The sequence below is a fragment of the Corvus cornix genome, chromosome 3, assembly GCF_000738735.6.
Source record: "Corvus cornix cornix isolate S_Up_H32 chromosome 3, ASM73873v5, whole genome shotgun sequence".
Taxonomy (NCBI): domain Eukaryota; kingdom Metazoa; phylum Chordata; class Aves; order Passeriformes; family Corvidae; genus Corvus; species Corvus cornix.
This window is the reverse complement of record NC_047056.1, coordinates 30,590,142-30,615,944: the sequence shown is the minus strand read 5'-3', so window position 1 is coordinate 30,615,944 and position 25,803 is coordinate 30,590,142. Positions and strand designations below refer to the sequence as shown.

General features: G+C 42.4%; 1 protein-coding gene across 1 annotated transcript in view; it reads right to left on the bottom strand.

Moving 5' to 3' along the window:
* Nucleotides 1–4,039: 4,039 nt before the first annotated feature.
* LOC109143534 overlaps nt 4,040–25,803 on the bottom strand; it is a 48,373-nt gene continuing 26,609 nt past the window's right edge. The window contains exon 5 of the mRNA XM_039568576.1: nt 4,040–4,562. Within this exon, the coding sequence (XP_039424510.1) occupies nt 4,454–4,562 (109 nt within the window). The 3' untranslated portion in view covers nt 4,040–4,453. The remainder of the gene's footprint in view (nt 4,563–25,803) is intronic.

The window sequence follows — 25,803 nt, the reverse complement described above, 5'->3', positions numbered from 1 at the left end:
GTTGATGAATGTCAGAGGCAATGGCATGTGCACCTCCTCAGTATCTCCGTTGGCTTACAAGGGAAGCAACCTCCATAGGTTTTGGGTTCACCCCATGCAGAAGTGGTTGCAGAAAGAGGGTTCCTCATTGTCTGAGATGGGGGATGAGTGTATACACTCTCCAAAGCACTTTCTAAGGACTTCCAAAGCATAAACTTGTCTTTTTGGTACAACCGCGCACAGGGCAAAGGCCACCAAGCTAATTGTACTCTAATTATCATCCAGACTGGAAGGCAAATAGCTGTGAAGCTGCTTTGCCCTACAGAAAGGCTAATTTTCTGGGCACTGAAAGGTCTACCGGATCTCTGGAAGCTGAGTTTGTTACCTGCACAGAGCTGCACTGTGCCATGAAGACTCATCCACTTGTTAACAGGGGCCAAAACACAGCTCTGGGTCAGGTTTCCAACACAGTTCAGTTCCCACTGCATCAGGTCCGTGAAACTCCAGTCCCAGGTATGAGTATCAAACTGTTTGGAAAATCAAGCCCAAAGCTCTTGAAATCTGCCCTTTTTCATGCTCTTCCAATTACTACTGATCTCCACATTTAAAAACCTGGTTGTGCTGAGGAGTGGTGTGATCAGGATGGTAATAGAAATAGATTTTTGGAGTCTGACAAGCTACATTTGCTTGAAATGTTTCAGCCATCCTTTCTTGAAAGTAGCATTAAGAATGAGAAGGAAATAGTAACAGAGTGTTTAAAATGACAGCCAGAGAAGGCAAAAGTGTTTCACAAATCTCTCATAATTCTCTGGCCATGTCAGAGGAACCCATGACCTACTGACACTGTCAAAACACTTTCAAGCAAACACCACAAAGAAGAGAAACTGTATGAATTCAGACAGCATAGGGGAGGGAAGTAAACTATTATTTTGATAAAACTTTAATAAAGAGAAAAGAAGTGAAGAATCAGATGGCCTATTTTCACCCTGGCAAACATCATATGCCTCAAGGTTCCACTCTGGATCCCACACTGTTTTGTTTGCTTGTATTTATGAGTGATCTAGAAAGGACTGGAACTGAAGTAGCAAAAATGCACTAGCCACAAATTTTTAGGTGGGTGAGTAGTAAGAATTATTATGATGACACTCAGAAAGACCTTAGGCAACCAGATGACTGGCTCAAGTAACCAAATTCCAGTGCCAAAACACCAGAGATATGTAATACTGGAAAAGGGTAAAATATTGCTTGCACAGGAATCTAAATGAAGGTGGAAAATCTTTACCAAAAAAGCAAATTTTTTTTACATGCATCCTATGATCTGTACCTCCAAACTGCTGAAGGCTCTCCTGGCTGCACAGTGCCTCCCCTTAGCAGACATGTGCCCAGAATGCCATGGTGGCTCTGAGCAGCAATTGTCCCTGTCACACCATGGGAGAGACTGTGTCCCATTGCAGGGCAACACCTCCCTGCCGGCCTCCCTCCCCCAGCTCACAGCATGGGGCTCTGCCAGTTCACCCAGACAGGTCCTCCTCTGCAGTCTCTTGCCCACCACACATAAAGACACATATGGGGCCCTCAGGTGCCCCTTGGCCTCTGTCTCAGTGAGGGGCAGCAGGAGAGAAGAACAAAGTATGAAACATGAAAGAGAAAGAGGTTGTGATGTTATGAGGGGGGGAAGAATAAAGGACAGAGAAAGAGCAGGGAGGAGGAATGGTCAAGAGCTGGGGTTTGGGAGAGGATGCTGCACTGCAGATGGTGCAGGTGACACAAGGAGACAGTCCAAGTCATCACTGTAGATATATCCATGGAGATTCAATCTGTGCACAAATGATAGCAGATAGCTAAAATTAATTAAAAATTAAACACTCAAAAATGTTTGAGCAATTCTATGTAAGCACTACAAATCTAGCTGAAATCCTATACATAACATCTCTTCATAGGCTCTAAAACTTCCTCACACATACTGCACAAGTTAAATAGGGATATAGTTCCTGTTAAAGCAAAATGTTAAGGAAACATCCTACGGAAAGAGCAGAAGACAAGGCTATTAGCAAGGGTTAGGTTTAAAAATCGCTACACTAAGAGTGCTACAAATGGTGCAGGGTGAAAAGGAGGCCAAAGGAACAGGGAAGCTGGAAAAGCATTCTGGACTGACAACTCTTTCACCTCCGGGATGCCTGAGAGTCTTGGGTAAAGCTGTGCTAACAAAAAGGGTGAGTGAAAGGGGTAGTGTTGGGAGAGAGACACAAGCTACTGCTCCAGTTGGAGTAGGGCAGGAAAGGGCTGCCAAGGGACGGATGGTCTGCAAAAATAGCTTTCCTATAAGATCTTGCTTATCCTAACCATGACTGGGAAAGCTGGGACAAAAGTCAGCCAAGGTCAGCAATTTGGACTGAGGTGTTGTAGTGGTTTGGTCCAAAATACTCATTACTGTTTATCTGCTGTGAGATAAGAATTAGGAGAAATGCAAAGCAGGCACCAAACTTGAAAGAATATAAAGAAGTTTATTAACAGACCTAAAAGAAGAAAAAAAATTATACCACCTTCAGAACTCTCCTCCTCCTCCCACCTTCCTCCCTTCTCCCACTGACAATGTGAAAAGACAACCCTTAAGATGTTCAGTCTGTTTACCACTTCCATAATAACCTTGTTCAGTCCATTTAGAAAGAGAAGTCTCTTCTTGCTCATGCTATGAAAACATTATCACAACGAGACAGCCGCCCACTTCCAAATATTGTTCAGTCCATTTAGGAAGAGGAGTCTCTCTGCCTGCGTGTGAGTCCTTTCCCCCGACTTGCAGCTTTTCCCGCAACTGCTTTCGAGGGTCCACTCTTGAAGTTTTTTGGGGTACAATTTTAAGGTTGAGCTGTTCAGAAACAAAAACAGAGGCCCTTCTCCTTCCCTGGGAGCAAAGGGTCTTCATCATCTTCATCTTTAGGACTATCTCTGGGAGCATCTCTAGGAACTGAGGTTTTCTCCTTTCCCATTTGGAGCAAAAGTCCTCATCTGGTTCATCTCTAGGGACTGAGGTTTTCTCCTTTCCCGTTTGGAGCAAAAGTCCTCATCTGGTTCATCTCTCCCTGTCCAAACTTCTCATGAAATTACAGCTGCGTCAGCATCTGCCTATCTCAACGCAGGTGCTTCTGCTCACGAGTTGAACACTCCACCCCCCATATCTTCATGAAATTACAACAGGATACTCTGATATATCATAGCTTCACAAGAGAATTTCAGCTTTAAGCATCTCCTCTCTCTCTTCCCTCAGGTTTTCAGCTCTTCACAGCAATAAAAAGGGTTAATCTCACCTCGGCCTTGCAGCTTTGCAGCTGGAATGTTGAATTTTCTTATCGCAGTGGAGAGGGGGGAGAGCCGAGCCGCTCCGGCTGCCCACGGCAAGGCATTGCGGGGGGGTTCCACGGCTGGAACAGGTCCATGGCTTCAGGATGGCCGTGGCCCGGCCCGGCCTGGCCCAAGCAGAGCCTGGCCAGGCCCGCTGGCCCCCACACAGGGCCTGCAGCCACCTGTCCCAGCGCCGGAAACGAGAGAGAGCTTGGAGGGGGAGTTTGCCTATTCTTAAATGTGGATCACAGAGGTGATCACAACTTTAAGTGGCTTAGAGAATTGTCCATATTCAAACTGGCCAGCTGATAGGTTCTATCAGTTCCCAGAGGAAACTGTAAGCACCCCTTAGCAAGGACGTCCCTTCCAGGACTATGCTTGCTAACCTATGACAGGTGTGGATCAGAGTTTGTGTTGGAAGAGGTGCAAATCTGTCTGTATTTTTGAGTGGGGCTGGAGGCAGGCTGCTAAACCAATGCTTAAGCTGCTGAAATAATTCATCTCTTGAGACCTTTTGTACAATAATGTGATGAAGGAATGTGTAATCTCTAGAGTATACTCACTTTATCCCTCCTCCTTAGCTCATAATGTCAGGAAAAGAGACATGCAGTGAAAAAAATCACAGCAAAATCACCACAGATAGAAAGAAATGTTAAATACGTTTTGCAAACAGGTGTTTAAGCCTATGTACTCATTGCTATAGTAGACCAAGGACACAAGGTGATTCAAAATGAAAATGTATTTGTCTATGGATAACATTAGTTTCCAGAGTCATGGGAGTTAATGATAACAACAATTTTTAGAGTATATTAAATGTCATCCTTCAAGACTTAATCCAACCTCTAACTATTTTGGGATCACGATGAGATCTAATGGGGCTTGAGAACAAGGTTGAAAGGATTGATTATCCTACATCTGCCTGCTGTGAGGTTCTTACATCTTCCTCTGAAGCATGTAGTGCTGGCCAGGGTCAGAGGCAGGCAGCTGGATAGGAAGGCACCCTGGATTAGCTTGTTTGTACTCCCCGTGCTGTGCCTTGGCTGCAAGCTATGCAAGGTTTTATGTCTGTAATCCACAGCTCTCCTTGAGGAGCACAGAGGGCCTCTGAAATGCTAAACAACCCAGGGAAAGAAGCTTACCTGAAGCCATGAGTAAACCCAGCAGTCAAACCTCTGGCACAGATTTTGGCTTCTTCCTCTTCTAAATGGCTCAAGGTTTGGATGTCTTTGTTTTCAGCCCTGTATCTGAAAGATAAAGGAATTAGCAGGATTTCTTTAATCTTTGTGTTCTCCCAGATAAGTGTATTAGAGGAATTTTGTAGGCTATGGAAATATTTATTTTGAATTAAAATTAAAGCTGCACCACACTGTGTTTATTGTATCTTAGTGTAGGGCACAACTGAGCTGTGCAGTCTCCTATATCTAACTGCAGAAACATCATTCTTTTTGCCCTGACTTGGATAAATGAAATAAGGATGCCCATTTTCAGCAAAACCCAGCTTATATCTTGTTGTGCTGCAGCACACACAGAGCCCAAAATGTGTCCTTAAATGGGTATTTTATTTTCAAAATTTCATGTGGAAATTGATTTTGGCTTTCAAGCAGCAAAGAACTAGAGGTGTAACCTTGGGCATTTTGGAGTCAGTTATTGACAGAGGAGACCAATAATTGTATTTTTGTGTAAAATTCTTTTAGTGAACGTAAGAATATCTCAACTGGCTTTACCTGACCTCTCTCTAGCCAGTTTCCTCTAATTTAACCAGAAGAGAGGTTGCTGCTGCTGTCAAAGGTAAAGAGGAATATAGAGAAAGTGATAGACAGTTAACAGGCAGATATGTTTTCTCACTATGAGCAGAGTTGTTGCTGGTGTCCACGAAATTTCGTTCCCACCTCCAAAGGAAATACAGTTTTCAGAAAAGATCAAGCCCAGAACACACTCTAAATCTCACAGGCAATGATTTATGAACCAAGTGAACATATTTCCAGGGTGCAGTGCTCCTCTGCCTGAACAAAGAGATATAGGGGAAGGTGGGGAGCACAATATGAGCACCTCCCATCTCAGCCCCTATGGGGCCTCTCTGATTGCTCCTCATGATGGTGTGAAGTCCTCCCTGAACAGAGCAGCCCAACAAGCAGCATAGCCCAGCACCAGCTGAACTACATTTTTACCTAACAACCCTAACAATCCTATCATAACCTTCTGAAAATCTCTCACTCTTAGCCCTGGCCCAGTTAACACTCAGGGAAATGCAATTTAATTAACCCTTTAATTAACCCTTTGTCACAAGGACTCCATTCAAGTACCTCATCCAGATAAGCACGAGTGTTGGCTCAGGTGTATGCCTCAGTTTCTCTTACCAGTCTTTTTTTTTCCCCCCTTCTGCCTTCGGTAAGCTCTTTAGATTCAAGCACTGACCTCGGGCCAATTTTTTATTTCAAAGCTGGATTACTGCGTTAACTCCCTCTTCCCATTTTTCTACCACTTAGTTCAATGCTCTCTGACTGTGAGGATGTAACACAGCAACAAAGGACCAGGAAAAAGAAAAGGGATTAAAGTATAAATGGATCTAAATACTTAATAGCTGGAAAGAAGAAAAGTGTGACCTACATTAATCAGAAACAAAGTGGTGACAATAGGCTTCAGCCTGGCTGTGTACCTAATTGTTTATTTATTTGTTTGGTTAGTCATTTATATATTTATTTTTAAGGCAGCAAGTATCAAGAAAACATGCTTGAAAAGGTTTCATTTAAGTGTGCCTTCAGGCATGATTTGGAAGTTTTCTACACTTTGGAAACAATCAAGGCATCATTCGAGGAAAAAACTAAAATCAGCTTTATGAAGACTATTCCACCAGACAAGAGGCAGTCAAGAGTTGCAGATTGAACCCACTGTGTGTAAATCACATAGATTTAAATACACCGTAAGGATCTTAGTTGGCAATTCTTGAAACTTATCCATATGCCTTTAAAACTGCATCTTGAAGCTCCAGGCCTTGGAGTCAAGAGATTATATGAGTCTTAGCTTCTGTCACAAAATAACACTGAATGTCAACAAGGTTCAGATATCAATAAAAAACCTCCCAACTTTCATCTATCTCTTTTTGACTTATGATTTTAAAAGCAAAGGCATGAGGATGGTGTACCAACTTGTCTTTTGAATCTCTGGAGTGAGCAGTGCAGTACACATGGGGCTGCTGTAAATGTGCAGATCTCTCAAGGCTGTTGGCCGCATCTTTAACTTGCTGCACTGGGAGAAGGGACAGAAGATATGAATGGCCAGTGCAAACACCTAGACTTGTGCCACCTCCTGCCTTGTGGGAAATCTGGGAGGAAGATTTGTTCTGAGAGTTCTTGGCCTGCCCCAAACAGGGTGTGCCTTTGGGGTCCCCCAGATTGAAGCAATGAGCAGCTGAGAGTGATGCATGGATTGCTTCAACCTATACCTTATTTGCTCCCCTCCTCTGGAGCACTGCAGCTTGACTCATCACTGTAACTCATCTCAGTAGCCTCATGAGTTCTGAGCTGGATTGGGTTTCCTTTAACAAATCAGCCTTCTAGCCCCCATTTTAACATTAATTGATTGGAGATGCTTTTAACTGTTCCTTCTGGGTGTATTAATTTTTTACAGATTGAATTTGGTTTGATGAGGCAGGAAACCTGAAACTATTCCTGGCATCTCCTGCATACTCAGAATAACCACTCTAATGCATTCAGAGCAACACACAGCAACAGGGTGGTAACAGAGCAGGGCTGGGGACACAGGGGCAGAAGAAGTGGGGTAGGGTGAGCCTAGGTAGTCACCTATCCATTTCCAAGAGACATCAGTAAGTGATTGCTTACCCATTTCATCTTTTATATTAAACACTTTTTTTTTCCAGCAATGCAGACATTTTGTTCAGGCTGGGGCTGCTGACATTAACAGATATTAAATATACTCAGGAGAAATATGATCAAATGTTTGAAGTGTCTAGTAAATGTGCTGTTAGCTGCCCTCCCAGGGAGGCTTAGTGCAAGCTATTGTGTTTTGCTGAGCAAGAAAAAGACTGGAATATTAGACAAGGAATCCAAAGGCAATTTTATCAGCAGTGTTATGCAGCCCTGGAACACGTTGCTTTTCTATTGGAAGCTTTTCTGTTACAGCCATCAAATGACTTGCTATTCTTAAACACTGAAATGCCATTTTGCATTTTAAGACCTCGGAGCTGTGTAAAGGATTACTATGCTCCACAATAATACCTCCTTCTGACACTGTGGCGAGGCTCTGGACAGGGCCAGGCTTTGATGCGCTGTTAGACCAGACAAAGGTTTCATCCTTCCTCCTCACCCAGACAGGAGTGGGAGAAACACTTGGCCAAGCTCCTCTCTCACATAACCCTGCTCAGGTCAGCATGTTTAGCCCTTAGATGGGGTTGACTGATTCTGTTCCTAGCAAGGTACCCTGAATCACCAAATAAGTTTTGTCCATCTCAGAGGCTGTTTTTTGTTTCTTCCCACAATAAGATTTGCCATCTTTTTATTTACAGAGATGCAGTACCAGCAAACCCCAGCATTACAGCTCAACTACTCTGCTCCTGGAGCAGAGAAAATAACAGATGAAAAGATAATTGCCAGAAGAGAAAGAGGGTTGGCCACACTAGAAGTTATATAAAAGAACATCAGGAAAATAGAGTGGGAGAAGATCCTCCCTGAAAATATATCTCTGGCTATTTCTCCTCTGTTTCTCAGCTTTTGGTTTCATAAGAAGGAGCTTGAGGCTGCTCCTTCCTCTTGGCATGGCAGGGATACTGTGCCTGAGCCTGTGAGACCTCTGTCAGGTTGGGCAATGTAAACACTCCCTTTCCTCATCCTTAAAGCAGCATCTCAGTCCTGCAGGACTCTACCACAGAACTATAAAAAGGAAATCAAGTAAAAGTAAAGGGCCACTTTCTTTGGTAAAAGGCCAGGTTTCCCTTAGAGAAAAATGGTTGTTATATTTTTACAGAAGAAATTCCATTCATTACTAAGTTACATAGGTTAGTGACATACACAGTATTTTTGGGAAGCATCCTCATTCCTTTAATATTTCCCAGAATATCCAAATAATACAAATACAGCCATGTCTGGACTAGATACAGTCCTTCAAAATACTTCTCTCCAGCCAAAAGTTCAATTCAGCCAAACTGAAGGAGCAGCTTTTTATTTAGTATTAAAGAATTAAAATACCATTATTCTGGTATACATCCACACCTTACCTGAGGTGGTCAGTCCCAGGAGCAGCCTGAAGCCTAGGACATCCCTGAGACTCAGGACTACACATCCAAAGCACCTTGCAGATTATTTGAATTCATCCTGAATTCAGTCCTTTTCAACAGGCAATGGTAGTGCCCTGTGAGGCAGGACTTGGACCATCTCATCTGTCCAGTCAATTATGTGAGGTTGCTACAGGGCACACAAGACACGTGAGGACAGCAGAGCCAAGCACCATGCTCTGGGGTCTCTGTACCCACCCAGCCTTTAGCACCTGTACATGTTCCCTTTTTCTCCTCTCCCCATAACCCTGGGCTGAACAGCTGGATTAGCCCAGAAGTAGCCCAAGGCAGTGATTCAACGGGCTAGACAGCCAGTGCAGTTGGCTTCATTCAGGGCACTGAGATTCGTCATTAATTAGTCATGATGGTCAACAGGGAGCTGCACTGCAGAGGATTTTAACCCACTGTTCAAGCACCAGCAGGCTGGCTTTGGTGAACCAATGGTCTTATTGAGAAAAGCAAGCTCTGGGCCCTCCTGTTTTTTAGAGCAGCATGCTTATTTTAAATTCAAACCTGCTGTCTTTTTCTGCTCCTCTTTTTCTATTGCTAAAAATGGTTTTATGACAGATCTTGATGGATATGAATTGTCTGCCATATGTTGTTTCCTTTCCTGACTGTTATCTCCATATGTCAAATGTACTTGGATCTGATGATCTCCATACAAATGATAACAAAACAGACAAGGAGAGGCCAGACTACAGGGGAAACAGAATCTCTACCAGAGAACTGGAATACCAGCAGACAGCCTTTCTGCAGGAGACTGTACAGTTTACATGCTGTCACTCAAAAACAGTGACTCCTTCTAGGCACTCTCACACATGAGTTTCTCTGTGCTAAGACAGGATGTGTTCAAGGGGAAATTCCCTGGCGATCCACCACCAAGCTTAGGATATACAAAGCAGCGAGAGACATAATAAATAAGGTTTGTTTTGCCTCCAGCATAAGTAGTGCCAAGCTTTTATAATTTGGGGTTTCTTTCCTGGTAAATTGGGTAAATTATCAGAAGTGTCCCAAGTGACTTAAATTTACTGAATATTTGATCCGTTAAGTCTCTTAGACACTTAAGAAAATTGGATCTCTTCTCTCTTACAGTCACTGACATTCTCTTTCATTTTCTTCTTACCATATTGCCAATTTTTTGGTATCTTTGAGACTTCTTCCGCTTCCCAAGAGATCCAACAACAAGGTATATTTAGAAAACACAGGATCATAAATACCTCCTAATAAAAGATAGTGTAAGGTTGGAATCCTACCATGTTGTCCCAAATTACTTTTTCCCTGATGGTCCCAGTTTTGCTTTCCTAGAACAGACACAGGAATTTCTGCGCGTCTTTCAGGCTGCATCCTTCCCCCCTGCAATGGGCATCTGTAAACAAGGGAGTACTTGGCCTGGACAAAGTCTCCTTGTCATGTGTCTGTTGAAAAGAGGACATGATATTCCAGGGAGACTGGTTACACTGAGGAGAGGTGAAGTCCTGCTTCACAATGCTTTCCTCTCCTCACTGTGATGGGAGCTTTCTCTGAGGCAACACAGATCCAGAGTCACGTTGTGCAGCCCCTGTGACCATATTGCATCACTGTAAAGGAATCATCTTTCCAATGGGAAGCCCTGCCTCCTTCCTTCTGTGCCCAGACTTTCCTCAAGAGAGTATGACACAGTGCCTTTCTTCCTGGATAAATCCACAAGGAATGAAATTGTTCTTTGCAGGCCAAGGTAAATATGTGCAGTTCCTGAGAAGGAACCCATCAGCAAGGTAAAAGTTAAAAACCATGGTGTGATAGTTTTTGACTTCCTCAAGTCCTATATCTCTGAATCCTTCTTTTCTTTGTTTCTTCCCCTCACAGTTATTGCCCTACTGAGCTGCTCAAGTAGGGAAGCACAGTTTTGGAACAGAGATCTTTGCAAGGTTAAAGAAGACACCCTTCACTTTAACAAACGACAGTCTCCATCTGGTTAGCATCCCTCTCATGTGTCTGTAACAGATACAGGCAGAATTGATTATCTTTACTTCAGGCCTACTAATTAAAGCCCTGCTCTGATGTAATGGTATCACTAAAATTTCCACTTGGGTCATCTGTGTTTTTCCGTGGATCCTTTTTTTTTTTTTAAAACAGAGGAGATTGTATTTGAGGGAGTAAATTTTTTAAGGGAGACCAGATAGCAAAGAAATGAAAGGAGATAATGAGTCTAAACAACGAATACAAAGGAGTTTTAAGACCTAGAATAGTTCAGATTTGACGGGATTTTAGGAATCCATCTAAACCAAGCACAAACTTAAAATCATCTTCAGAAGTAGTCAGGTTGCTGAGGGCCCTGTCCAAAAGTTCTTTAAAATTTTCAAGGATGGTGATGCTACAGCCTCACTGGAGACTTGTTCCAGTCCTTGATTGCACAACTTAGAGGCTAATACAACAAATAAATTAAGGGGTTTGTGATTGGTATCTGTCTTGAGCTATCCTTTCAAGGCAAAACATGGAAAGCAGGCTGGGTGTGGCTAGTATTTCCTTGGGGCTCAGCATCTACCCAAGAAAACTTTAAGGCCCACAAGAGGAGCTGGTAAGCTTTTTTTCAACTACAAAACACATCAAGGATGCTAACTCCTTAGGAAGCCTAACTCAGCCTGTACAGCCATTTGGTGAGCAGGGAGGAGGAAAAAAGGTCTGTAACACTTTACCTTGAAGAGCTGCTGTTGTTAGTCCAGCACTTCCCAGAGCGTCCCTCATCAGAGGACTGGCCACACTGCTCTTCAAAACCGAGGGGGTTTAGGGACTCCCTTATCACTCATCATGCTACCAGTGTTTTCATTAGTCTTACAGTGTTACACAGACCTAGTTTGCTAGATAACGTGGCTGCAGCAAATTTCCTTCCATCTGTCCCATAATCTTGTCCAGGACTTTACTGAGAGATCCAGGTCCACAGTACACTCAAGGGGGCAGTCACAAAGGGTATGCAGGCAGAAACGAGCAGCAATGAGCAATCCAGGTCAGAGGAACAACAAACCAGGTCATGCCAGCTTCAGTGCCAAAGTTGATGCATTAAAATTGTGCTCTGAGTGCTGAGCCACTGCTGAAAGAGGTCTCACTGGAATGAGTGCTGCTGCTTGTGTGAGCAGTCAGGCATATGAAACAGACTGGACCCTTCAAGAAAGGCCTCTTTTTAAAACTCAGGTTGCTACTTGCTAGTTTGAATGTAGTTAACAGAGGTCAGAGGTTCCCTGTAGCTCCTGGGTGAGTCCCTCACTTCATAAACCTTGCCACCATTTGCAGGCTCTTGTGACGATGGTGGTTCCTTAGACCTTTCTCATCAAAGGAAAGGAGGTTGCAGCAGACCTTTGAATGGTGAGGGAAAGCTGAGATGTTTCTAAGAAGTTTCAGTGCACATGTAGTTTATTTGTCAAATTACTAACACGTAAGATAAAAAGCTTGCTGTTGGCTCAAGCCAATACTAAGCAGAATGTTTGGGTTGCCTGTCTTCTACTTTTTGGTTGTTACTAATTGTGTCTTTAGAATATTTTTTTTTTAAAAAGTGTGTCTTTTGAGCTATCTGAAACCATGAGTTGATCCAAACAGAGTGAATAGAGAGTACAACATGTTTGTACACACTGGAGTTTTTCTTTGAGTAATTCTTGAACCAACCTCTCAAGCCTGAGATTTCAGTATTTAGCAGTAAAGTTCACACTTGTTAAAATTCAAATCTTCTGGGCCATTTGCTCAAAAGCCACAGAAGTGCTCTTCTTGGAAGTGCAATATAGGTAAATAAATGATAGTGTACATAATTCAATTTAAATTCAAGAAAAATTACCCTGGATAATTTTTCTTAGTCATTCAGCCTTCCAGGACTCTGGCCTTGTGACTGTGCTATGACAGCTGCTCTGAAAGCAGCAACCAGTTTAGCAAAAGGCACTGGGATATGGGAAGGGCTGAGGACCAGAAGGGATCACTTTGGGTGGACTGTGACCACCCCAGCATTAGGGCTGAAAGAAAGCAACAGTATTAGACCTTCCTCCACCACAGCCCCACTTATCAGAAGCCTGTCTCTCTGTAAGGATTTACATAGTAAATAACTCCTAGTTTTGTCTCTGACCATTAAGTACCAGTGTTACTGCCCTTGGGGATCACTTAATGTCTCCATCTATTTTAATTTCATATCATTTTGCACTGGTTCTTTAGAAATGCAATTTCATGCATTGCTTTGTTTCAGTCAATACCATCTAGACAAATTGAAGTCACTACATACACAAGCTCCTTAAAGGTAATAATGCCCTGAGATGAAAAGAAAATATTTGACTGCTCCATATGCTTGAACAAGAAGGAATTGAAAGGACCACTACTAACGTCAGACAACCTCACCATTTAGTTTTATATTTCAAGAGTTTGATTATGTTTTGCTGTCAAACTCTTGCAGCTCAATTCAGTACAGTTTTTACCAATATACAATGCACTACAAAGCTGCTGGTGCAATTGCTTCTGTTTAGATGATGTCCTTTAATCAACACGAGATCTTGCACTACAGCCAGCATATGTGGAACTCATAGAAAGCCTTGCCAAATCAGAATCTTCACAGGCTCTAAAAAAACAGGCTTCTCTGTAACTGGAAAATAATAGAAATCATAAAGCTTCCCTAATTAGTGCATTCTGTTTTGGTGCCATCTAAAGACTGAAGCACGTAAGTCTCCATGTTTAATTCTTCAAGACAGAGAGGAATCTCTTGTAGTGCATAACCAGGACCAGGAAACATTAGAGAGGAGGAAATGGAACAGCAAAACGACCATGGCACTAATGATTATGGCTAATAACAAGATGTTGCAAGAGCTAAATTGTCCAGAGAGAGAGGCAGAGAGTGTGTGTGTGTGTGTGTGTGTGTGTATGTATGTGAGGGCATGGGACTAGAATTAAAAGGGTGAACTCCTAAATCTCAGTGGAGTAGAGCAAGTTTTTTAATATAAATAACTTCTTAAATGAAGTTTATCTTATAGTCTATTTAGTCATTGCATAATGTCTGTTCACAGTTTTGAGATTTTCTTCTGAAATTAATTAACCATTTGAAATTGTATCTGAAATCCTGTTAATTAATTCAAGTGATCTACAGTTCATTCACAAGCTGTTTTTTGGAAAAAATCAGTACCTAAAATTGTGCTGGTTTTGTATAGATTTCTAGATAGATTAATATGCTTCTCTATCCCTAGCTGTTGTACCTCATTAATTGCTAACACTGTTTTTCAAAGGCAGAATCTATTGCAAATTTAAAACTCACTGTCTGGGAAAAAACCAAAAAAATCACACACCAGCTAAAATTCATGGTAAAATGTAAAGGATGACATTTTTCCAAAATTTCAGTGCGTACATATGCTCCTGGGAACTCTGGCCTCCAGCTTGCCTCAGGAGAACATGGCAGGGACAATGGCAACAACATCCCAAAAACAACAAAGGGCTTGCAAACATCACAGCAAGGGACTAGAGAAATCAACTTGTGGGAAAAGCAGCAGTTTGACATGAGACACATTTCAGACAGATGTTTTGCATAAATTGAAGGGGTATCCCAAGCAAGTACTATCCCAGCAAATTAATTTGAAATCACAAATGTTGATTGCAAGTTGATTAAAGGAATCCCTTAAATTTCTGATATGGCTATAGTGTTAATGGTTGGAGGTATCCTGAGTTTAGATGGCACATTTCTTTGCACAAATGAAGGATGGTCAGATCCATCCCGCTAAAGCAGTAAATCTCTAAATCCCCCAATATCTGGGATAATGACAACAGTGCAGATACTACAGCATGTGACTGCAGCTGCTGATGTTGAATTTTATTAAGTGTCATCTAAGGAGGACAAAATAACTTCCTGCATGTATTTGAAGATCAGAGTTGAAAAAGGGCAGTGTAAATGGTACCTAAATATAACAACATGTCTGTATGGTGCTAAGTAAGTCAGAGGATCCAACTGCAACACAGTGAGGACTCACAGATGCTATATATCTTAAATACATTACAGGCGAGTTCCCTGATTCAGCTGCTCAGATGGATATAAAATGTGAAGTATAATGAAAAAAGTGGAATCTACCAAGCCAAGGGACAGAATTGCCAGGAAAGGGGTAGTACCCACAATTTTGAGATGCAGACATTCAGTTTGATAGCTGCTCTGCACAGAGGCAGCTAGAGGGAAGGTGATTTGGTCTTTTCCATGTATAGCTATGTTTTTCCAGCAACCAGTGTTAGAGAATAAAAGAAACTTATGTTTTCCTGAGGGTAAAATAATCTACTCTTTCAAATTCCCTTTCTATGGCAACATCGATGACTCCCAGAGAATGGGAGAGTATGTTCTCCACTCCACTTTGTGCCCCATCTTCAGACAACTCTTCCCCTGCTCAGCACCTCTTTCTGGTACTTACTGCTTCCTTTCAATGGCAAACTTACATCTGTCACTGCTGCTGTAGGTTATGGCATCAGGCTGGACTCCAAAATCCATGGAGGCAGGACTGACAACAGGCAATAATTTAAATTAATTGAGATTTCCCTCCTCATTTGGAAACAACTCAGGGAAAACATAAACCTTGTCATGTTTGAAAGACGGCTTAATACTACACTCCTAAATGAGACATGACTGAGTCTTAATCCCACTGAGTGAAACTTGACCTGTTTGTATTAATGGTTTATTATTATCTCTGATATTTCTCCCACTCCAAATCCTATGTGCATCATTTACATGGGATTTCTAAATGGCAAAGCAAAATCCATTTGGAGAGACATTGTCCCATTTTAATAGCATTTTCACACACATCATCTAAGTCAGTCATTCTTGCAAGCTCAGCCTCCCTTTTCTGCAGTGATCAAAATTAAATGCCAGGTGATCTCCTGGGAGGCTACAGACTGAGCCAAGCACGGCAAGATGCTGTGGTAGGTACTGATGCTCTCAGTGAATCCCATCACTACTTATTCATGTGTTTAGCAGTATTTCAACACCATGTTCTTACAGAAATCACAGGATCCTAGTCCAGCAATTTTTCCTTAGGAAGTTTCTTTATACTCTGAGACCAGACTTCAAACCACCTCACAAAGTGCCAAGTTAGAACCTGCCTCCACAGTGGATCAGGTGAAGAAGTGGCCCTGAAGTTAACACAGGAGCTTAGAGGTAAAGATGGGAGATCTTTCCTGTCAGGAGCCTAAGAAGCAGATGTCAAATTCAGACTTTGCTCTTGTTTGGACAAACTCAATTTTAAAGCCTCTGTTTTTCAAGAAGGAGCAGAATATAACTTCCTTTATTTCTTCTCCACACAGAACAGGTCTATCCCTGTCTCTGCTGTAAGGAGCTGAATGGAGAACTAGAAACACCAGAGTGCAATCTCCCTAAGTCATGTTCAGCACTGCCTGGCTTAACCACAGCTGGCTAGGGTTCACCCAAAAAAACCACTGGGGACTCTTAGCACCAGCCATGTCTTTTTACAGGTAAGGTCCTTCTTTCTAAATACTGTGATCACATATATCATGTTCATTTCCTAAGGATAATAGCCCACAACACCAAACAATTCAGGAACCTGTGTCATAAAGACCTATGGATTTGGATGGGCAGACAGTATATACATGTTCTTCTGAGGACAGCAGAGGAAAACAACCTCACTTGCAGAAGCAGGAAATAGTCTCACTTCAGGGGTTCTTCCACAACTACTACCTCCTCTCATCCCCCAAGGGTATCTGTCTTCTTATTAACCTGAGCCTCAACCCCTACAGTTCTATAACAGAGAGCATTTCCTGTGAGAGTAATCCTTAAGGGAGGGACACCCAGAATGTTTTACAGGACTATAAACCATTTCAGAAAAAAAAACCAGAACCCAAATGTGCAGGATTACTGTATAATAAAAGATCTTTCATTCTCTCTGAGGTATGAAATGGATCAGAGGTCACAAGTGTTTTAATTGTGTGTGCATACAGAATCCTTTGTCATCCACTGCAGTTATAGGTGATCACAGGACACCCAAAGATTGCTGAGGGTGCAAACTGACACTGTTAGAATTCCTATTTGGGCTCAGATTTTGAAAAATTAAATTTTGTTTGCAGGTTATGAGTGAACAAGGTCATGGGAAGTGGTATTTTATACCTAGTAGCTTTCTAATTTTATGCCAGTTTTGTTGGGTGAGGGTTTTGCTCAGTCTCAGTAATCCTATCTTCAGACAAGAGGCAGAAGAACTAAGGAAATGTGCTACCATGTTTTAGCATTTGCTAGTAACATTATGTGATTGGGACTATTATAGCATCTGAGCTAGTCTTGCTTTGCACCTTGCACAACACATTCATGCTTGAACAAAGAACATACAAAATGCTGCTCTTTGGATTTGGCAGCCTGTTATAGGCATTTGGCACGAGCATAATTTTCAGTGTAAAGTGCAAGGCAACAAAGAATTCAATCTCACTCACTCCACAAAGAAAAGAAGAAAAAAAAAGAAGAGTATTTTGCACTTACCTAATGATAAAATTTGCCGGGTCTGAAGAGCCTTTTTTTTTTTTTCTAACGTTCCTATCAGCCTTGCTTTAAAACGGAAAGAATGGTAGCTGAAGGCAACTAATAGCTTACGGGGTCAATCTCAGCAGTAGGATTTGAATGAGGAGATGAAAGAAGTCTAAAGGGAATGAAATCCCTAGACACAGAACTATGATCCTTTTGGGAATCATTCCCATAGGGCCACTTAGCAACAGGCCACCATCCAAGCACAACACCCATGAGAGCAGAAGAAAAACTTTCTTCTTTGTATCTTGCCATCTCTGTTGAAAATACTGTTTTCAGCTTATTCCTTGGGGAGTCAGAACCTCATCAGGAAGAAATAAAGCTGGCCACTCTGGGAGTGATTGTGTCTCATGTTCTGCAAAGGCACACATTTCTCTTATCCCCAGGAAGAAAATTGCCTCATTTTATATTCAGATTCAAATGTACTGAAATTATAAGGAGTAGAATAATTACGTTCAACATGACACACTAGATCTGACCTTAATAAGACAGCCTGGTGTCCTTAACTGTTATGGGACTGGCTCCCTCCTTTTGTAGACCTGGGGATCGGTTCCACATTCTCCCTCCAGTAAAAATAAGTTATCTTCTTCTTGCATCATGTCCATGTGCTCTGTGTGACCTGGGGGCTAAAGCAGTAACTCATTCAGTTCTGTTGCGTCTGAGTGCTGGCTTGGCCAGTGCCACTAACATAGATACAAAGAAAGTAAACATTTACTAAGAGGAATAGACACAGCTGTGGAGTTATTTTTAACCTTTATTAGTTTGGTACTGAATTTTAGCAATGCTAGAAGAAACAGTGTCTCCTCTGACACAATGAATTTGCTGTGAATGTCAATGGCTTCACTCGAGTAAGAACATACCTCTTTCACAAAGGTATTTGGTATCAAAACCTGTCACAGACCAAAATCTACCAGCTTCTTCATTTCTGACCTCCAGGTCACGTTGATATTCCAGTACTACCCCCACACATCTCTGTCAGTGCTGCTCAGTCTTGACCCACAGCCCCTATTATTGTAGCACTGAGCACCCCACACTATGCATTTTTCTGATGGCATAGATGTAACACAAAACCATCACACCAGTTGGAATGGCTCACCCTTGTTTTTAAATCTCCCTGTACACAGAAGATGGAAAGCCTCAGGATGGGAGGGAGCGGAAGGAACAGATCTGTCCAGGACATATCCTTTGGAACCTGCAGATGTGGTTTTTAATCCCTCTTTTCCTTGGGGATCAGTTAATCAAAAGTACATAAGAGATGAAAATAAACATCTCAGCTTTATGCTCAGTAACAGGAGCAGCTGGAGAGAAACGTGTGGATATAACTTAGATCTAACAACTACGTGACAATTCTGCTCCCCAGAGGGGTGCATACATGAAAATTTGGTGGAGAGCTTGCCCCCTATCCCTCCCTCCCCCCTTTCCCTGATAGACAAGGTATTAAGGTTTTTGCAACTAAATATCAGAAAACAGGTTATTACAGTGGTTTCTTCCAGAACTTATGCAAACATTGTTTATTACCAGTTCAGCTTTCCATATAATCTCAGATTTCTTCAAACCAAAGGCATGAGACGTGCCTTTAAACCCTGAATTGCTACTTGCTAGGTATAAAAGGAAGCACTCTAGCATTTCCTTCACAGGGATGCTGGAAGGATAACACTGCAAAAAGTGTTCAGGGGCCCTGAGTATAGACGTTGTAGACCATGAAGAAATACAAAAAGAACTGACTCGTCTTTATTGAGAAATTGCGGATGTATGCAGCAGACCAGGAGACTTGGAGACATCTGTCTTATTTTCCCAAGTCTGTCCTTGGTCCTCTAGGTGAGGTGGAAAAGGCACTTTTCTTCCAGTACATCCCTTTCTCCAGCCATAGTGTGGGAACAATACTACTGACCTTACAGCTGAGGAGATTGGGAAAGCTGAATTCACTCACGTGCAGAATGCTTCACAATTTGCATCACAGAATGGGTTAGAATTAACAGCATCATTGTCCTGGTGAAACCCCAATGCAGCTGATTTTGAGCCTCTCATATTTCAGTGTTAAAGCAAGGAATGCAAAAGTCAGTCTTGCTTTAACTAGCCTTGAGCAAACTCTGCCTGTGCTTTCTGATATACACACCTTGGAAAAGGATGACATGGCACACTGTAGCCCTTGTGTCAAGGACAACCACACAGCACAAGGCTGCCTCTGCAACAGTGACAAGCCATAGCACCTCTTGCATGAAGCCCCATCCCTGTTCAGTGAGCTCTACAAAACAAACCACAAACACAAACAAAGGCTGTAGGAGAACCGAAAACCTCTGTTGTACCTTTGTCCTCCAGAGCTTCCCTGGCTCACCTGGCAGAAGTTCCTTAGTGCCTATGATCTGCCTTGTAGAGCCTGGCAGGACAGCAGACACCTCCTGGCAGTTTGTCATTCAGCATTGCAGGTCAGGGACTTGTGTTCCCTTCCCTGTAGAAAGCCTCTGGCAGTAATTTTCCAAGCTTTAGTCTATTCTTTGTCTCTGAGGAAGATCCATAACCTGAAGTTGGAGAGGGTCTCTTACAAGGCAGGAACCGGTCAGTGCCCTGCTGCTTCCCAGTGACAGGGATTTTGCTCCTTGTCCTATTTTGCATGGCCTCAGCATTTATAGTCTGTAGCCTCCTATACACCCTGCTCTTTGCAGTGCCACCATGAAAATGTCTGTATAAATGTGAATTTCAATAGCCATTATACTCTCAGCAGCAGCAATCGTGTTCGGTACCTCAGAGCCTGCTAATCTGTAGTAGTCATGAGGTTACTTATCTCTTGCTCTTTTCAAATACCTCGGCAGCGGATACAAAAGGGAAATGGCAGGAGCTATTCTTCTCTGGAGTCTGAGAGGGTTTTTTTTCCTTCTTTTCTCTTCTTTTTTTTTATTTTTTATGCTGTACTGTTGCTACATTACCAAGCATCACATTCAAAACCAATGGCAAAGTTTGCAAGAGAGATAAGAGACGAAAATCTCCCAAGTTTCTGCTAGTGTAAAGCTCTCAGCCCACAAGGGCAGCAAGCTGCAGGTTCCAGAGTGCTTAGCTGTCTGTTAGCTAATTAAAGCACTGTGATCTGAGAGCTTTGAAAGATTTAGTTCAGATCTTCCTTGGGGTCATTTTTAGCTCCATTACCTATTTGCTGATGAATCCTCAGCTCCAGCCTACAGGTGTTGAGCTACAGAAGGATGTTTGGAGAGGGGTGCTTGTAGCCATGGACTTAGGCATTGTTAAAAGGCAAAGAGAGGTGTGGCTCCACAGAGACTTCTAGTGAGGATAATGAGAGCTAAAAATGTGCAAAGAAAATAAATTATGAAAAAAGAATTATCATTTGGATTGTATTTAGAATGCTGTCGCTATGCCTCTTATGATGAAAAATTTGGGATGCTGATTCACTTAATCTCTACCACTGCTGACACCCAAAGTTGAAGCCATTTCAGCAACTAAAAACCGGGCAAGAAAGCCAGTCCTCTTCCTTTTTTGTGTTCCTAGGTGGAGTGTCACAGAGTAATAGAGCACTGAGACATCTCACTCTGTGGCCAACTGTGACTAAAGCAAGGCCCCAAAAAAAACCACTAAGGCACAAGCTCCATGATTAATCAGCTAGGTTGGACACACTGTTTAATAGAAAACAGAGGAAAATTCTCTGAAGTGGGCTGAAGTGTCCCAGACAAGATCAGAGGTCTGCCAGGTGGAAATCCAGCTATGGAGCAGGGTCTTTGCAAACAAAGGAAGGTGCTGGGCTTGCACTTCTAAGCGCGCCTGAGCGAAGCTGGGTCCTGCAAACAAAGAATAATTGAGCTAACTAAGGTAGGACACAGAGTATAGCAGTTATGAAGGAATGAGGAGGATGCTGAAGGTGTTTAGCAAAGAGCCCCAAAAGATGGGGATGATCTGGTTCTCATGAGGAGATGGTAATAATAAACTTTATCTTTTGCTTATAGAAATTAAGATACTTAAAAGTTCTTTCAGTTCAACTTTCATAATTTGGTAAACAAGAGACCTTTAGTCGACGCACAATAATGAAATCTTCATATCTGTTGTCCATCACTCAGGCTTAGGAACAAAAGGATAGAACAGGATTTTCTTCTGTCCTGCTGCCCAGGGTCCCAGAAAATTCAGTAAAGGACAATGTTGAGCTCTTTGGAAGGTATCTTTATTTCCTACTGGATTTCTGCAGGCACAGTCATATATAACAATAATCAAGACAAAGCAAAATAAAAACAAAGAACAAGGCCTGGAAATCTAAGATAAACTGTGCTCCTTTTGCTATTGATCACCTCAAGTCTGTGCTTTCATTCCTAGTCAAATTGGAGAGAGAAAAAACTTGAGGATTTCAGAGAAACTAAGCCAAATACGGTATACCTGAAAGAATATCTATCTCAAAAGCCATGGGCCAGGAGGAGAGAAATGAAGTTGAATTAAAATCTGGCTTTCTTCTCTCCTCTTCCACTCCCCCACTGAACTGAAAAGCTTCTGCCATCATCTGCTTGTCAAAAGGCAAAGACTTCAGGCACCTGGTTTTTTCTGTGCCAACATCTTTGTAATTACATGAGCAACTACCAGTATAGTAAAGGAGTCTTTTTCTTCAGTGAGTGTGCCTGTTTGTCCAGCCTGGAAGGAACATACTTTTGGTGTCTTTCCTTGTGCATCCTCATGCACGGCCCACTGCAGCTTGGCTGCTAGTAGCTTTTCCTGCCTCACAGGGATAGATATCTGGGAGGAAGAAAGTAAATGAGAGAGTGCCCAAGGTGCCTCACAACATGATTAGGTTTGCCTTCTGAATTATTGCTGCCACAAGCTAATGAACATTTCTCCCCCAGCTTTCTCTCACAAGGACAGAAAACTCTCTTGGTTTAACAGGATTTTCCACATGCCTGTTGTTGTGGGTACAGGCTATGCAAGCCAGAAATGAGAAATATTTTCACTGTTTGAGGCAGCTGCATAAAAGTAATCAAAAAAAAAAAAAAAAAAAAAAGACAAGCTGTTATAGAAATCAGGAGATGCAATGAATGAATTCAGATTTGCATTCAAACATTACCTCAGATCCTCAAAGGCAGAGAAATTTCAGGTGATCTTTGCAGCATGATTCCTTGACATCTTCTGGGCGTTCAAGTGCATGAATACAATTTTGTGGTATGTGTTTGTGAGTATGCATGTGTACATGTGGTATGAGTGTGTATTTACCTGCTGATTATTTATGTGAGCTCTGGCATGGGTGTGTGTACATACATTCAGGGCTTACTCTTTGAGCTGGGGATGTTTAGCCTGGACAGAAGGAGGCTCAGGGGTGACCTTATTGCTTTTACAACTACCTGACAGGAGGTTGTAGAAAGGAGGGGGTCAGCCTCTTCTTCTAGGTAACAAGTGACAGGATGAGAGAATATGGCCTGAAGTTGTACTAGGGAAGGTTTAGATTAGATACGAAAAAATTTCTTCACCGAAAGGGTTGTCAAGCTTTGGATCAGGCTATCCGGGGATGTGTTGGAGTCACCATCCCTGAAAGTATTTAAAAGTCATGTAGATATGCCACTTAGGGACATGGCTTAGTAGTAGACTTGGCAGTGCTGGGTTAGTGGCTAGACTCAATGACCTTAAAGCTCTTTTCCCATCTAAATGATTCTATGACTCTATGATTCTAAACCTATTTTCTGGTGTTTACTTAAGCAAATAATAATCCAGTTGTACTTACAGCACTTTGCAGCCAGAACACTTGGGGCACTGCAGAACAACAATAGAAATGCTTCAGAACACAATACAAACACAGTATTTAAAACATCTTATAATTCAAATAAAGCATGCTGAGTTCCTGAGAGGCAAAGCCATGGAGATGTCAGAAGGGAATAAATATGTGGTTACAATGGTTTTGTTTCAAAGCACACTGTGAGAAAATGTGGTTTAGATGGATTTAGCAGAGAAGTGGTGGTGGGGTGAGTTCCTTGTGCCAGAGCCCTCTCTGACAAAGACTGACTTAAAAAGCTGAGCCTTGTCTGGTGCTGGCACATGGTCAAATTAAGCTTGAAGGAAGCAAGCCTGGGTTATTGCAAGGATCAGTGCTGTGAAGGGCTTTCAATGAGCAGTATCAGCATGTGACAGTCACTCTGCTTCAGAGGAAGCAGCCATAGTGCTGAACACAGGGCATGTGAAATTTAATCTTTGCCATTTTCACCTACTAGTAGGGATTGAGGGAGTGACCTCCTAACCAATATGGGAGCCATGTGAAGAAACAAGGAATTACACTGTGACCCCAAAGGTGAGGGCTACTAAATAAACAGCAAAGCCTGTGTTTCATACCCGTGGTCCATCCAAGGTACAAAATAAAACCCCTACCCTCTTCTTTTGTTAACCTTGGCCCTTACCTTCCCATAGCTTTACCGAGAGAAACACAGCTCAGCCCACTGGGAGCACCAGCTTCCCTGCTCAGCCATCAAGGAGACCTAGCAAATGCCACCAGAGCAGTTGTTATTCCTCCCATGCAATATCTCTGAACACAGCACACAGATCTAAAGGCAGCAGAAGTCTTGCAGACAAGAACCTCGTGATTTGTTGAGAGCCTTCTCCAAGGCTAGTGCTACACAACAGGAGCTGCATCTGATGATAAGCGCCTGCCTCCAAGGCGACTGAAAGCTAAATAAACCCATGTTTGTTTATTGTGCAGCAAGCAGAGCTCTAAGCTGGATGCTGCCCAGTGCTTTCCCCATGTAAATCGGGGAGTTCCTGCTCTGATGCCAAATGTTAGAGCTGCCTTTGAGTGCCTGACATTGATTTCAATGGGATACAATTGCTGAAGCTTGATTCTCACTGAGCAAAATGAAAGACGTCAAGCAAAGTTGTGCCTGGTGGAGCCGAATTTGGTGTAGCAACAGAAAGGAGGAACACTGCCCTCTGGCTTTTCAGCTCTTTGGAATAAGCATTTTTCATGCCCAGATTCCCATAGTATTCCAGGAAAAATGCCAGGAAGCTCTGAAAGGAGCTGAAGGTCAGGGCTGAGCCCTGCTGGGGGTGTGCACAGTGAACTAGAAATAGTGCTGGGAGGCAAGAGTACTGAAGAGGGAAAAAGTGGTAACCAGGAAAGCACCAACACTGCAGTGAAGCAGAGCCGTTCCGTATTAGCTGGCTCAAGGAGGTACCAGGAGACCATGGATCATGGTGGTTGTCTCACTGTCATTGCAGAAAAAGATCCCATGACCATCTTTCTGACTGTCTTGACAACTCTGTGCCAGAAGTCCACACTGTGAGAGACCTAATGTAGTGAAAAAATAAACCCTGTACTTTAATCCCACTGAGATAAACACAATCATGAATTCTACATGCCAATTCAATCACAAATGTGACATCCATATTTTCACTCTAATTTAAAGAACATTGAATGATCTTGGCCCAAACTTTAATTTAATATTACCAGGTAGGCAAAGAGCCTTCAGTGTATAAACAAAATTACTTGTTTGTTTTATCAGAATAGCATAGAATACAAATTAGTTGCCAATATTTGTACAGCACTTAGACAGTGAGTCTTGGCTCTTGGAGTCTCCTCTCAAGAAAAGGACACAAAAGACATTGTTCTACCAGCAGAATTGTGTTCCCTCCAGCAGCTTTCACTGTGTGATGGGTAGGAAGTGGGTCTGGCTGGCATGGGCCCTACTGGAATTTCTTCTCTTTTACAATGACACTACCCTCAAATGTCTAATTGCCACCTGACATATAGGGTGCTGTGCATCTCAAGGTGCAGTGCTCAGTCTGCACTCCCGCTGAAGTCATTGGGGGCTGAGAGAATGAGAAATTTAGGTAATATTGAATCAAAAACCAAAACAGTTTAAAATTTATACTATCAGAGTCACTACTGATTTTCTTCAGTCTGTACCTTAGCTGGATAAGTTCCTTTGGCAATAAACTCAGCTTCTCTGCAAGACTTGGAGCCAGAGCCTTCAAGCTGACCCACCCAAGTCTAAATTTCTTAAGCAGGACCATGTAAGAACAGACACAGCAGCTCTGTCATTGCAAGGTTAAATGTTTGAAATCTAATATATGAAAGAAGGTGAAACACCAGGATGTATTGGGCCAAATGGTATAATTAACCCCCAAAGGAGGACTGAATTCTACATGTCCAGAATCTCTTAAGTGCTACCTTTCTCTCCAGAGACCTCCCATTTTGCTGCCTCATGTATTATTAGTGACATTAGACCTATTTCTGTGGCCTCTCTCCCTATCACAGTCCCTACACATCACACATTGACATTGTCCTTTCCTCCTTCATAAGGAATGACATTTTTGACATCACCCTATGAGCAAGGAATAAAGAAACAACAAAGCAGCAAGCTATTGCAGGATGAAAATGCACAGATCCACCTAGTTAGTGATCTGAGAGTTTTGCAGGCAGGTGATGTAGGTTTCTTCTTCAGATGGAAGGAAAAAGGAAACATGGAAGAAAGGGTCTCTCCCAGTCCAGGGCACCTGGTGAGAAAGCAAGAGTGTTCAGAAACTTCCAAAGTTCTTTTCATTCTTTTAGGGCACAGTTACAGTTTTGGGTGTTTGAATTAAAAAACCTCCTGGGGCTTCCTTGTTCATTTTGAGAAACTCCTTTCTTATGTGGAACACCTCCCTTGGACATATGGGCATGAGGAAGTGTAGAAAATGTGCAGCCTGGGAGAAAAGTCTGGAAAGGCCGGCTATTCTAGGCATAGGTTTGAAGATGCTGAAA